The sequence below is a fragment of the Aulostomus chinensis genome, chromosome 17 (assembly GCF_037954235.1).
Source record: "Aulostomus chinensis isolate RoL2024-O1b breed Wild chromosome 17, RoL_Achi_v1.0, whole genome shotgun sequence".
In the NCBI taxonomy this organism is placed as follows: domain Eukaryota; kingdom Metazoa; phylum Chordata; class Actinopteri; order Syngnathiformes; family Aulostomidae; genus Aulostomus; species Aulostomus chinensis.
The window spans coordinates 598033-614298 of NC_141336.1; the positions used below are offsets into that span (position 1 = coordinate 598033).

A 16266-nucleotide genomic window follows, 5' to 3' on the forward strand; every position below is an offset into this window, starting at 1 on the left:
TATTGGACATATGGTGCTGACCTGTAGGAGCAGTCTCAGTGCATCTGGTCAATGTCTATTTTTATTTTTCTTATTGTCTATTATTTGCTGTATTTTTATTCTTATTTTAAGTACAGTGTTTATTTTATTAACTGGAAAAAAATGCATTGACACTTTGAAATTGCTGTATGGACCTCAGGAAGAAGAGTTGAGGATGGATCCTCATCCAATCAGATGAAATCAAACATCATGATTGACTGCAACTGAATAGCATGAATAAAAAATGGCTGACAAACGTTGTCCAGAGCTGGACGGAGTCGCAACAGAGGAGTGAGTCGCAACAGAGGAGTGAGCTGCTCTCTGTCGCCAACGAGAGCCAAGCGCCTTCATATTTGAACTGGTAATGTGCAACTGCTCTGGATTAGCAACTGCTCTGGATTAGCATCTGCTCTGGATTAGCAACTGCTCTGGATTTGTTCCTGCTTCCAGCTCAAATGCTGGTATGTTCAGGCACCGTCAGACAACACAGAACTAAGGTGTGAGATCAGTTTTGAAGGAGTCGCGAGTTTATTCATCGAGGCTCAAGGTGAATGAGAACTCTCTTCGTGGCTTCTCTGACGTGTTTTTACCAGTTGGTTGGGATAGACCAGGAAGTTGTGTTCAGGTACGTTACTTCCTGTCTGGAAAAAAGCTTAGTTCTACACATCATCATTATCTTCACCGCCATCTCTGACACACGCTGGTACCTCTTCTCATGCCACGAGGGTGTTATCATTCGAAACGCGGCGTATGGTCGCAGGTGCGTGAACGTGACGGTTCGTATTTGTAGATTACGTGGGGTCCCTGAAGGCAGCGCGGCCGGCGGCCTGCGCTCCACTTCCTGCCTGACACAACTTCCCCGCCATACGGCACCGGGACAGGAGCGCCGCTCTCACCGCGGGAACACAGCACCGTGAGTGGTTCTGACCGGTACCGACCGACCGGACCTGTCAGCGTGGTCATCGTAGGGTTAGCTGGGTGTTGGCCGGCTCGCAGCGAGCTCCCGCCGCGGCGCCCCCCGTTAGACCGCTGTTGGCGTTCGGACCGGGAAGCAGTGCGGTCGAAACACGGGATTGTCGGTTCTGTCGTGAATACCGAGCTGACGTAGTAGTGCGCGTGTCTAGTATGTGTAAATTAGCACGAGGGGCGCGTGTCAGCAAAACGGATGGAAGTTGAGACTGCGCGAGGCGACCTGTCAGAGCCGCGGGGGGCGGGGCTTAGCGCGTCCGCTCACCTACAACACACCTGCGTCGAACTTCGACTCGCAGGCTGAGTGTACGGCGGTGCACCGCCCGGGTGGAGGAGAAGGGGAGGAGGCAGGGAGCAGGCCCGGCTCCAGGAGGAGGAGAGGGGAAGGCAGGAATGTTGTGGTGGGAGAAGTGAGTCATTCTGGAGCAAGGTTCCATCCTGCTGTGCCAGGACCCCTCCCTTCCCAGGACCCCTCCCTCTGACCCCTCCCTTCCCAGGGCCCCTCCCTCTGACCCCTCCCTTCCCAGGGCCCCTCCCTCTCAGAACCTCTGTCATGGCGTCCTGCAGTTTCCTGGGAGATGCCAGTTATTATAAAGCTAAGAATGGCAGCAGACAGGAGCAGCTTTTACCGATCACAGCGACCAGCCCCCCCTGGGCTGCAGGGCGCCAGCAAACACTGCAGCTGTGTGTGTGTGTGTGGGGGGGGGGGGTGTCTTTGGATATTGAACAGCCTTGTTCATCTCACAGGGAAAATCAATGGAATATGAAAGTAAAACGACACCAATTCATGCTTGGCTTGAGGGGGTGAAGGCGGTCAGCTGACTGGTTAACCGCTGGTTGACGGCTCATTGTTCCACAGTGGTGGGACGGTGACCACGATGACCATCGTGGGAAGACTTAGGAAGACACCAGCCGCTGTCCTGCTGCCTCCGCCAAGGCCCCTAATGGCCACTGGTCCCGGGCGGCGCAGCTGCCTACCTCCGCCTGCCTGTGTGTGTCCCGGTGTGGTGGCTCTGATTGGGTCCGTATGTGAGACCACGTCACCGGCACCCTCAGGGTCCCTCACACCTGTAGTCTCAGAGCCAGCTGTTCTAGCCCTGGTCATTGGGGGCTGGTGGGACTTCTATTATTGCTGTGAACAAAGCAAAGTGTTGTATAAAGTAAAGTGTGTATATACACACATACATTTTATATGTGTGTGTGTATATACTTATTATGTGTATATATATATATATAAATACACACATGTATGTGTGTATACATATCAATAAATGTATTTATACATATATTTATTGATATGTATACATACGTTTGTGTGTGTAGGCGTTCTAGCAGACCCTTACACCCCAGTCTGGTGTATGACGGATGTCCCGCCACCATACAGAGAACAAGTGACGTTTTTCATGTGAAGCTGTTTGTTTTGTCTGAAGAACTTCACGAAGGAGGCGGGTAGTCATGGCAACGTGATTATTGGGCTCGTTTGATGAGCTGGGGTTCAGTCCTGTTACTGTCAGCATCAACAGCAATGAAAGCAGGCTTGCAGTAAAGATCCCAACCTGCGGTGGGCGCCCCTCACAGCAGTTCTACGGTCAGGTGGGTACCGCTCTCCGCCCTCAGGGGCTGAACAGTTGATATAAAGTCCTGTTCCTCCTTTCAGGTCTGGGACTGATCATGACTCAGCAGGAGCAGCAGGAGTTCACGGAGAACCTGGAGGCGGCGCTCTCTTGGATGCTGGCCATCCAAGAGAGACTGAAGGCCAACGACAACACTCAGGGGCCCCGGGAGGCCCTGGAGGCCCGGCTCAGGGAGACAGAGGTGAGTGGCCTTCACCTGGAACATGTCTTTTGATTTTCGGGCTGCATGTATCCAGATGTGTGTAGCATTCGTACCTGCACATGGTTCGTTGTCAGGCCTGAGATCTTGAGTCGACAATGGTGCTCACGTGCAGCTGCTGACATCATATCAAACTCAACACGCTGCTCGTCTCCCTCCATGTGCCGAATGCTGAATACGTAGAAAATCCACCAGTCGGAGCACGAAGGTCGTGTGAAACTGGAAATGGCGCTGGTGTCGGCTGAGACCCTGCTGCAGAGCGAGGATGACGAGCTGAAGAACGACATCCATGCCAAACTCAAGGACCTGAAGAGCCATTGGGAGGAGACCTGCACTTACATCGTCCACTGTCACAGGTGCGCCTCTCCTCACTCACACACCTGCTGCTACCTGAGCATAGCTTCAGGTGTGTTCAGGCCTGCTCCACTCCCACCCCTCCAGGCCTCTCACAACAGCGCACAGGCTGTGGGAATGGTTTGTATAGTATGCGGAGGCTGAGGACAGGTTAGTGGCACTAGTATGGGCAGTATGTAGTATTTCTGTAAAGGTTGAGTCTGCAACACAGTAGTTAGTGCAAATGTCCCTCCAGGCCAACCTTGAAAGTTCTGTAATACCGCTTGGGTCCTCTAGAGGTGGTAGTGATTGATGGGTGTGTGGGAGCGCTGCGGCTGCACTGCTAGAACCTGGAGTTATACTCTGCGACTGTTGAACTCGCTCCTGACGGGCACTGAGTCCTTGTGTGTTCATGTTCTTCACCAACAGCCGGATTGAGTGGGTGTGGCTCCACTGGAGCGAATACCTGAAGGCCCATGAGGAGTTTGAGCTGTGGCTGACGAGGCAGCAGCGCAGCCTGGATGTCGGTGTAGAGCTGCAGCTGGGGCTAAAGGAGAAGTTGTGGCAGGTGGACCAGCAGAGGGTGGTGGTGAGCGACATCCATGGCCAGGCAGCCCTGCTGGAGAGGCTGCTGGATGAAGCTGCCGCACTGCACAACAGAACCCAGGACCCCAGTGTGGAGCCCCAGGCCCAGGAGAGACTGCAGGAGGCCTACAATGATGTCAGGGACAGGGCTGAGGTGAGACCGTCTCCCACTGCAGTCGATCATATTGAGGGTTTGTGATAGTGTTCAACATCAACCAAATACTTCCAAGGTAACACCGTCTGATATTGCTATCAACCCGAGGTCTGAAATTAACTATTCAAAACAGAACCAATCCTCTTCCAAGTGGAAGTGTTGTCTTAGGGCAGGGGCAGGGCCCTCACTGACCCGGGACGATGCCTTGGATGGCGAAACCTGGGTGGTTTGCAGCAGAAGTAGCCGACGCACGGGTCACAGTCGCGCCGGCTTGTTCTGAAAAGCAGTTTGCCCCCATGAGCTACTGTTGGCCCTCTCAGTGGAAGCTAGAGATCCCACTTCGCCAGGTCCGAAGAACCAGAGAGCTGGACTGATCCCGAAGGGAAAGGCAGCTTGGTCAGGGGCAGGGCTTGGTCCGTCCAGAAGGTGCTTCCCATAGGGAGACTGTGAGGGAGGTTTCACTCTCAACACATGACAACAGCTCCTACTGACCAATCAGACCTCCCTTCTGAGGTGATTGTCACAGTCACACCATTATCAGTAGCCGGCGGTTGTCCTGGGGACAGCAGCTGTGTTGCTTTGAGCTGCTATCAGAGATTTATATTCCTGGTATCTGACCAGGGTTACTGGCTGTTCCCTCACCTCTCCATGTCTGCAGCTAACACCTGTTGTCCCCCTTAAGCTGACAAGTCGGTATGACCGCCGTGGTCATGGCTGTAGTGGGCTGCTGTTGTCAAGTCAGCTGACTTGACCATGTGCTGGATAAACTTAGCTTGGCCCTGGACAGGCCACTCAGTTCCACCCTATTTATGAGAAACGCTGACTCAGATCAGCCTGCAGTAGTGGAGAACCTCCCGGAATGTGGAGAAGTAGAGAACCTGAGAAGTTGTGAATGTGACTGAAGGTGTCAGGGAGGAAAAGTAGAGCAAACAGCAGCTCTGTGTGAGTCAGCGAGCACTGGGCAAGACAGCGTTGCACAGGGCGTCCACTTCCTCCCAAACACACATGCACACACACTAATGCACACGCACACACTAACATACATGCACACACTAACGCACACACTAACACACACGCACACACTAACATACATGCACACACTAACGCACACACTAACGCACACACTAACACACACGCACACATTAACGCACACACTAACATACATGCACACACTAACGCACACACTAACACACACGCACACACTAACATACATGCACACACTAACGCACACACTAACGCACACACTAACACACACGCACACATTAACGCACACACTAACACACACGCACACACTAACACACACGCACACACTAACATACATGCACACACTAACACACACGCACACACTAACACACGTACACACTAACACGCGCACACACTAACATACGCACACACTAACATACGCACACACTAACACAAACGCACACGCACACACTAACGCACACACTAACACACACGCACACACTAACATACATGCACACACTAACGCACACACTAACACACACGCACACACTAACGTACATGCACACACTAACACACACACTAACACACACGCACACACATTAACGCACACACTAACACACACGCACACACTAACAAACACGCACACACTAACATACATGCACACACTAACACACACGTACACACTAACACACGTATACACTAACACACGCACACACTAACATACGCACACACTAACACACACGCACACACACACGCACACACTAACACACACGCACACACTAACGCACACACTAACACACACGCACACACTAACATACATGCACACACTAACACACACACTAACACACACGCACACACATTAACGCACACACTAACACACGCACACACTAACACACACGCACACACTAACACACATGCACACACTAACACACGCACACACTAACATACGCACACACTAACACACGCACACTAACACACATGCATACACTAACACACGCACACACTACCATACGCACACACTAACACACACGCACACACTAACATACACACTAACACACACGCACACACTAACATACGCACACACTAACATACGCACACACTAACATACGCACACACTAACATACGCACACACTAACATACATGCACACACTAACACACACTCACACACGCACACACTAACACACATGCATACGCTAACACACACGCACACACTAACACACACGCACACTCTAACACACACATACATGCACACTCTAACACACACACACTCTATCACACTCTAACACACACGCACACACTAACACAGCACACACTAACACTCTAACACACACGCACACTCTAACACACAAGCACACACTAACACACACGCACACTCTAACACACACGCACACTAACACACACGCACACTCTAACACACACGCACACTAACACATTCTAACACACTCTAACACACACGCACACTCTAACACAAATGCACACTCTAACACACACGCACACTCTAACACAAATGCACACTCTAACACACACGCACACTCTAACACACACGCACACACTAACACGCACACACTAACACACACGCACACACTAACATACACACACACGCACACACGCACACACTAAAACACGCACACACTAACATACGCACACACTAACACACACGCACACACTAACACACGCACACACTAACATACGCACACACTAACATACGCACACACTAACATACGCACACACTAACACACATGCACACTCTAACACACACTAACACACGCACACACTAACACACACGCACACACTAACACACGCACACACTAACACACGCACACACTAACACACACGCACACACTAACACACGCACACACTAACACACGCACACACACGCACACACTAACACACGCACACACTAACATACGCACACACTAACATACGCACACACTAACACACACGCACACACTAACGCACACACTAACACACACGCACACACTAACGCACACACTAACACATACGCACACACTAACACACGCACACACTAACACACATGCATACACTAACACACACACGCACACACTAACATACGCACACACTAACACACACGCACACACTAACATACACACTAACACACACACTAACACACGCACACACTAACATACGCACACACTAACATACACGCACACTAACACACACGCACACTCTAACACACACGTACACACTAACACACACGCACACACTAACACACACTAACACACACGCACACACTAACACACACGCACACTCTAACACATTCTAACACACATGCACACTCTAACACACACTAACACACATGCACACTCTAACACACACTAACACACACACACTCTAACACACACTAACACACACGCACACACTAACACACACGCACACAGTAACATACACGCACGCACTAACATACACGCACGCACTAACACACACGCACGCACTAACACACTAACGCACACACTAACACACACGCACACACTAACACATGCACACTCTAACACATTCTAACACACACTAACACACACGCACACACTAACACACACACTCTAACACACACTAACACGCACACTCTAACACACACTAACACACACGCACACACTAACACACATGCACACACTAACACACACGCACACACTAACACACACGCACACATTAACACACACGCACACATTAACACACACGCACATACATGCACAATAACACACACGCACACTCGAACACACGCACACACTAACACACGCGCACACTCGAACACACACGCACATACATGCACAATAACACACACGCACACTCTAACACACACGCACACTCGAACACACGCACACACTAACACACGCGCACACTCTAACACACACACATACATGCAAACTCTAACACACACGCACACACTAACACACACGCACACTCTAACACACACATACATGCACACTCTAACACACACATACATGCACACTCTAACACACACACATACATGCACACTCTAACACACGCACATACATGCACACTCTAACACACGCACACACTAACACACACGCACACTGTAACACACACATACATGCACACTCTAACACATGCACACACTAACACACTAACACACACGCACACACTAACACACACACGCACATACATGCACACACTAACACACACGCACACACTAACACACACGCACACTCTAACACACACGCACACACTAACACACACGCACATTCTAACACACACATACATGCACACTCTAACACACGCACACACTCACACACGCACATACATGCACACTCTAACACACGCACACACTAACACACACGCACACTCTAACACACACACACATACATGCACACTAATACACACGCACATCCATGCACACTCTAACACACATGCACACACTAACACACACGCACACACTAACACACACGCACACACTAACACACATGCACACACTAACACACGCACACTCTAACACACACACGTACACGCACACTCTAACACACGCACACTCTAACACACGCACACTCTAACACACACGCACACACTAACACACACGCACACTCTAACACACTCACACACACATGCACACACTAACACACGCACATACATGCACACACTAACACACACACACACACATGCACACACTATGCAACATCTTGTTGATTGAGAGTATTGTTGTGGTAGCTGTGGCCACAACATGAAAGAAGAAACACATTGGCGTTGTGAACCCTCATGATTCTTGAGAGTGACCAGGCTCAAAACTCTGATCGTCTACGATGAGCTGCTCTGGCTGGGCCTGAGCCTGCAGCTGCTGGTTCCATGTTTCACCAACCTCCCACACTTCCTTGCGTCCTCCCGCTGTGACTGTAACTTTCTACGTTGTGCATGACACAGTTTGCTGCGCTGTACGCAAACCTCGTTGCGCCTAAAGTAGAGCAATTATGGTTGACGCCATCGAGGCATCACTCCTCAACTTTAGAACCAGCCACATTCAGATGGCGGCCGGTGGGAAGGGTCACTTCTCTCACAGCCTGCTTGTTCTGTAAGTCGTCTTCTTTTTCCTCTTCCTCATCATCATCATCATCCATCATCATCCTTGTCTGTTCTGGCTGCATCTGTGGGTTCACAACAGCAGGCTGGAGCTCTGCAGTGCTCAGCTGATCCAGGGTCTGTTCCTGGCTGTCTCCCTCTAATTCCTGCCTCCTGACCTAACAGTCGTACTGACACCACTCCACTGAACTTTACACACGTGTGGTAGGTGGAACATGTGCTGGCTTTGGTACCGGGGTGATCTGACCCAGAGATCAAACAGGTTCTCCTCACACCTCACATCCCTCTCCTCCTGCAGCATTCCGAGGAATAACCAGTCCAATGCACATGGAAGTTTTCATTTCTATAAGGATGTGTTGCTGTGGTCTGCTGGCTCTTCCTTTGTTTGTTGGCTGTAGTGAGACAGCAGAAACGGTGACTGGAGGAAAGTCCCCTGTAGAAGGAGTCTTGTCCTCCTTTTTAATGACACAGGTTGTCTCCTGTTGTGCCAGGAGCGCCTGACGCTGCTTCAGAAGATAGCTGAGGAGCACCAGACATACCAGGGCTGCCTCCAGAGGTTCCAGTCCTGGCTGCTGTCAAAGACCAAGGAGCTGACCGAGCTGATGGAGAAGGACGCTGCAGCTGAGAGCAAGCTCAGAGCCCTGCAGGTGAGGCACCACACTCATGGATTCAGCCTCTTCTCTAAAGGGGCCCTGTGGAGGCATCATCATCATCATCACCATCACCATCATCCACACTGGTAAAGCAGCAGTAAAACACATTAAATGGACAAATGCAGTCGGAGGGTCTGACTGACTCCTGACTCCTCAGGGATGAAAGGTTCCATCTCTGTTTGTCATTTTCAAGCTGCAGTTGGTGGTGCTGTTGAATCATGCTGGGTTTGATTGACAGGTGTGTCTGACATCTGTGACACGTCAAATGTCAGTTGATCTTGTTCATTGTGCTACATCATGCTGGGAGGTTGGAGCACGGAGGGACTTGCGTCCCTGAAACTCCCCTCGTCAAACACAGAAGGTGAGAACACTGTGTGCTTGTTCAGGCCCTGGATGACAGCGTTGCCAGTGAGGAGAAAACCTTGCAGCATATCGAAGGCATGGCTGAGGCGGTCAGGGCCAACACGTCGCCTGCAGGGGCGGAGGTGGTGGTGGAGGAGGCGGAGGAGCTCAGGCTGGGCTGGCAGAGGCTGCGCCAGGGCCTGTGTGAGGCCGAGGACGGACTTCGCTCCAGCCTGGACGCCCACAGCCAGTACATGACACGATGCCAGCGGTTAGGAGAAGATATCGGACGCCTCAGGATGCTGCTCCAGGGGCTGGACCAGGAACTGGAGGAGGGGCGCGGGGCTGGGGGCCGCGCTGACCGAAGTGAGGAGCAGATGGTGGGCCAGTGGAGGAAATACATGGTGAGTTCTCTTGCCACAACAAATCCTGCTCAAGTCAAGTTTATTTCTGAAGCACGTTTTTTATGACAAGTGTAACTCACTGTGCTTGGAAAAAACTATGATAAAAAAAAAAATTGATGTGTCACATGACCAAATATACATTAAATACATAGAAGACATAAAAGTATAAGATACAAACAAAGTATAAGTCGTACAAATGGAAAGGAAAGACAATTACATTTAAACAAGTGAAGGTGCTTTTACTGTTGCAAGGGAAGAGCAGGAATAAAACGCTGCTGTCAAGCGTTCTGTGCCGGTTTGCCGGGGGACCGTGTGTTCTCCACCACTGTCTGAGGGACTTGATGGTTCCAAAACAAGCACTGGATCTTAGACAGAAGAAGGTTGAGCCATCTTAGGTAAGCTGAAAACTTGCTTGGTTTTGTTTTTGTGTTGTGGGTCGTTAGGTGCTTGGCACTGGAGTTTCGGTTTCTCTCTGCAACAATAGGTGAGGTCAGCTGACGCAGGTCACACCCTCTATTGCTTGTTTCCCAAGTGAAATCTAACAGGGGCGGTTCAGCCGGGCGCAATTAGTCAAGCTGGAAACAGCTGTGACTGTGGTCAGGTATCTGACAGCACAGACTGCGCTTGAGCATCAGCCCACAAAGCGTTTAAGACCACAGAAGGTAAAGACCTGCGAGTCTACCTGCGCGAGTCCATCGAGCTAGGACACCAACTACCGCTGCCGCCTGTCTGACCTAAGTTTATCGTACAATGTGTCCCACACACATCCCTGTCATTGTTGGCAAACGGAAAAAACGTACAGTCTACCGGAAACGCAATCCGCAAAACCTGTACGCACTCCCAGAAAGTGGTCCCAGCCCACACTCGGTCACGTTTGGTCTTTGGAACTGTCAGTCCGCAGTCAACAAGACAGAATTCATCAGTTCACTGATGAAACTCTCAGACATTCAGGTCCTAGCCCTGACTGAGACATGGATCTGCCCAGAAAACACTGCTACCCCAGCTGCACTCTCTGAGTCCGCCACACTAAGCCACACCCCTCGCTCTACTGGACGAGGAGGCGGTGCTGGCATGCTCATTCCTGAGAACTGGTCTTTTTCTGCACTACGCCCGTCGAACAGCGAGACAACATTTGAATATCGTGCCTCTAAGTGTCACTGCTCCCATCAAAGCATATGTTCTGGTTGTGTACCGCCCACCAGGGGGTAATCTGGATGTCTTTGTCTCTGAGATGGACATGTTACTCTCTGACATCCTTGACGATGGCACACCACTGATTGTCATGGGAGACATGAACATTCACCTTGACAGAACTCTGGCAAAACGACTTCCTGGCACTCATCTCCTCCTTTGCACTCGACCTAGCTCCTTCTCCTCCCACCCACAAAGCTGGTAAAGTCCTTGACTTGGTGCTGACTCGTAACTGCTCCATAACAGATGTGACAGTTACCCCACTCCACCTGTCAGACCATTTCTTGGTCAAATTTGCGGCTGCCTTTCCGCTATTGCAGACACCCACACAGACGGTTTCCTTCCGTGGAAACCTGAAGTCCCTCACAGCAGCACAGCTGTCTGATGAGGTGAACTCCGTCATGCCTGACCACTCGCACTTCTCCTCACTTTCTGTTCATGAGGTTACAGAAACATTCTGTTCCTCTCTGGCATCCTCTCTGGACAAACTCTGCCCCCTGGTGTCCAAACCAGCCAAGAAAAAACAACCAAGTCCATGGCTCTCTGAAGTTCTGAGAGAACAAAGAGCTGGACTCAGGGCAGCAGAAAGAAAGTGGCGTAAATCCCAAGAACCCACTGACTTGTCCTTATACAAACAGAAACTTGCCTCCTTCACCTCATGCTTACAGTCCACTAAGAAAGCCTTCTATCAGAACAAGATCTGTGCCACTTCTGATTCCAGAAAACTGTTTATGGCGTTTAACTCCTTGCTTTCTCCTCCAGTTGCTCAGCCTTCCACTGCGCTGACTTCAGACATGTTTGCCTCCTTTTTTACTGAAAAGGTTGCTGCAATCAGCAACCAGTTCTCTGAGCCTGACCAGTCCAGTCAGCACCAACCTGCCACTGCTGCTTCACTCTTCTCCTTTGCTCCCCTGAGCCAAGATGAAGTCTCCAGACTTCTCCTGAGCTCAAAACCTACAACTTGTCCTCTCGATCCAATACCCACCAGCATCCTGCAGACCATTATTTTGCCCTCTATCAAACCTGCAGTCACACACATTGTCAATTCCTCCCTGGAAACAGCATTTTCCCTGCTACTTTTAAGCAGGCCCGTGTCACCCCACTGCTCAAAAAGCCTCATCTCAACCCCGCCAAGGTTGAAAACTACAGGCCAGTATCACTGCTGCCATTCCTGTCAAAAATACTGGAGCGCTCAGTATTTAACCAGGTCTCTGAACATCTGTGGATCAACAACCTACTCGACTCTTTTCAGTCTGGCTTCAGGTGTGACCACTCCACTGAGACTGCACTCCTGTCAGTCCCTGAGTCACTGAGACGAGCTCGAGCTGCTGGTCAGTGCTCTGTCCTACTTCTGCTGGACCTGTCTGCTGCCTTCGACACGGTGATCCATCACATTCTCCTCGCCACACTCTGAGCTCGGCATATCTGGTTCTGCCTTGTTGTGGTTCAAGTCCTACCTCACAGGCAGATCCTTCAGAGTGTCATGGCGAGGAAAGGTGTCTAGGTCACATGGCCTATCGACTGGGGTTCCTCAGGGGTCAGTGCTTGGTCCCCTTCTCTTCTCTCTGTACACAACCTCACTTGGTGCAGTGATCCGCTCCCATGGCTTCTCCTACCACTGTTATGCTGACGACACTCAGCTTCTCCTCTCTTTCCCACCTGATGACAGAACGGTCTCAGATCGTATATCAGCGTGTCTGGCTGATATCTCCACATGGATGAAGGAACGCCACCTTCAACTGAATCTCTCTAAGACTGAACTTATGGTCTTTCCAGCTTGTCCGTCTGTTCAGCCTCAAGTCAGTGTCCAACATGACTCGAGCCTACTTGCGCCCACAAACTCAGCCAGAAACCTGGGTGTCATGATTGACGATCAGCTGACCTTTAAGGTTCATGTGGCCTCAGTTTCTCGGTCTTGCCGTTATGCCCTTTACAACATCAGGAAGATCAGACCCTTCCTGACCCAACAGACCACACAGCTTCTGGTTCAGGCTCTTGTCATCTCACGCATTGACTACTGCAACTCTCTTCTGGCAGGCCTCCCTGCAGGCTCATTCAAGCCTCTGCAGATGATCCAGAATGCAGCAGCACGTCTGGTCTTCAACCAGCCCAAAAGGGCACATGTCACCCCGCTGCTGGTTTCTCTTCACTGGCTTCCCGTGGCAGCCAAGATCAAATTCAAGGCACTTCTCTTGGCTTACAAAACAATCCCAAGAACGGCTCCAGCCTACCTGGAATCCCTGATCCAGGTCTACTCTCCTTCTCGCCCACTACGCTCTGCATGCCAAAGACGCCTGGTGCTTCCAGCCCAGCGCTGCTCCAAATCTCTAGCCAGACTCTTCTCTTCTGTTGTTCCCAAATGGTGGAACCAACTACCGAACTCTGTGCGTTCTGCTGAGTCCCTTTCTACTTTTAAGAGACAATTGAAGACTCAATTGTTCAGAGAGCACCGAGGCACTGAACCTGACTCTGCTCCTCTTTGGGGTAGAATCAGTCAGAGGGTCCAAGACCCAGCACTTAGTGACTATGTAGCACTAACTGTGTTGTGTCATGTTGTATGTCTGTTATATATAAAAAAAAAAAAGTGGGGGGGCAACACTTCTTCAGCCACTAGATGGCAGTACCTGTGACCAAATCACAACTGAAGCACTTTTGCGCTACTATGGACTTTTCCTTAATTAGGTCTAAATTCTTGCTTGTGTTGTACGTCGCTTTGGACAAAAGCGTCTGCTAAAGGAAACTGTAGAATGGTTCCAACCCTACATTCAAGGTCCTGTTGCACGAATGAGCATCAACTCTAGGAAAGAACCTACATTTACTCACTCTTGAGAAAGTTTAGTTCTCTCTGCCCCAATCTTTTGTCTGCAGTGGAAACACCTTAACCAGCATTCAGTCCCAGGTCACATGACCCTGCAGAAGACAGGTATTTATCAGCTGGGCTCTGACCGGCATTGATGGGAACACGAGACCTGCGTGAATGTGAGGATTTATTGGACTCCACTATCACCACTGTGCAAGGGGGATGGAAGCTTGTCACAACTTCTCAGTTCAGACACAAATTCAGACTCTTGGATTGTTCAGTCGGTGCTGAGTTAGAAAAACAGACTGAAGAACATAACAGAAACACGTCACTGTTCTCCGCGCTGCTGTTGCTACAGCAACCAGTGAGGTGTACAGATTCATACACTACATCGATGTATTGATTTATGTTCCTGTAATCCAACTGCATCAATCTGTGCTCGGCAACTTGGCCTTCTGGACGACAAATCTAATTCTAATCTAATTCATCTAACATCGATTTAAAATGTAATTAGTCGATTGTATCAATACTAGGAAATAACAGATGCAAGCAGGGCAGAATTTATATAAATGTGTTTTTTAGTACTTTAATGATAAAGACATTAAATGTTACTCAATTCAGTCTGCCTGACAGTGACATCATCACCACACGCCAGCAGCAGTGCAAATTTCAGAACAAAAAAAACCTAGCATGGCGGATGACGGAGGAGAAGCTGGCGAGCAAGAAATTATCAAGCCTCAACTTCGGTCCGGTGCGTGGAAACACTTTGGCTTTTGCAAAGACGGCGCTGCTCTCGATAAGTGGCTGGCTGTTGGTAGGACATGGAAAAGTAGCAGGTGAACCTGTTGTTAATTCAACCTAAAGTGTTGGTTCCACTTCATTCAGATACAACATGAATGCGTTTGTCGTTGATTGTTGTGGGCGGCCCGGTGGAGCAGTGGTCCTCCCTGTGGCAAGAAGGTTGTGGGTGGAGCAGTGGTCCTCCCTGTGGCAAGAAGGTTGTGGGTGGAGCCCCGGCTGCAGCACTGGGTCTTTCAGGGTGAGTCTCCATGTTCTCCCTGTTCCTGCTGGGTTCTCTCTGGTACTCCAGCTTCCTCCACAGTCCAAAGACATCAAGAGGGACCAGGTTAATCCAGACTCTAAATTGACCGTAGGCGTGGCTGGGAGAGCCAATGGTTGTCTGTCTCTATGTGTTGGCCCTACCATGGACTGGTGACCTGTCCAGGGGGAAGGCTGCTGGGATAGGCTCCACCCCCACCACCCTCAACAGGAGAAGAGGGGGAACATGGAGGGATAGATGGATGATAGATGGAGGATGGATGGATGGATGGATGATAGGTGGATGGATGGATGGATGGAGGGATGGATGGAGGGATGGAGGATTGATGGAGGGATGATGGAGGACTGATGGATGGATGGATAGAGGATTGATGGAGGGATGAATGGATGGATGAGGGATGGAGGATTGATGAATGGATGGATGAGGGAAGGAGGATTGATGAATGGATGGAGGATTGATTGATGGATGATGGGGGATGGAGGATTGAGGGATGGATGGATGATAGGTGGATGGATGGATGGATAGAGGATGGATGGATGATGGAGGGATGATGGATGGATGGATGATAGGTGGATGGATGGATGATGGAGGGATGATGGATGGATGGATGATAGGTGGATGGATGGATGGATGATGGATGGATGGAGGATTGATGAATGGAGGGATGGAGGATGGATGGATGGATGGATGAATTGTTGTTTACTTGTTGTTTGTTTATATCCATAATTCATTTACGCCTGATTCCCTTTCAAGAAACAACAGGAATCCAGGAACCTTCTCCTCCAGTGTCCAGGTGTTTCTCTGTCACCCTTGAATCACAACGGTAACCAAGAATCAAATCGTTATTCAAACGAATCGTTGCAGCCAAGTTGCACACGAGCCAGGATGCGTCCCTCGTGTTTGGGACATAGCGAGGT

At 50.2% G+C, this 16266-nt stretch overlaps 1 protein-coding gene across 3 annotated transcripts in view; it reads left to right on the plus strand.

The window, feature by feature from the left end:
* The first annotated feature begins 432 nt into the window (after positions 1–432).
* Positions 433–16266, plus strand: part of syne3 (spectrin repeat containing, nuclear envelope family member 3) — a 34631-nt gene continuing 18797 nt past the window's right edge. For 2 of the 3 annotated variants that reach the window (XM_086182578.1, XM_086182580.1), the window contains exons 1-6: positions 820–931; positions 2645–2802; positions 3004–3176; positions 3583–3892; positions 9391–9546; positions 9939–10298. In XM_086182578.1, coding sequence (XP_086038704.1) covers positions 2659–2802; positions 3004–3176; positions 3583–3892; positions 9391–9546; positions 9939–10298 — 1143 coding nt within the window. In that variant the 5' untranslated portion in view covers positions 820–931; positions 2645–2658. Of the gene's footprint in view, positions 644–819; positions 932–2644; positions 2803–3003; positions 3177–3582; positions 3893–9390; positions 9547–9938; positions 10299–16266 lie in introns of those variants that run through there. The other variant, XM_086182579.1, reaches the window with a different exon arrangement.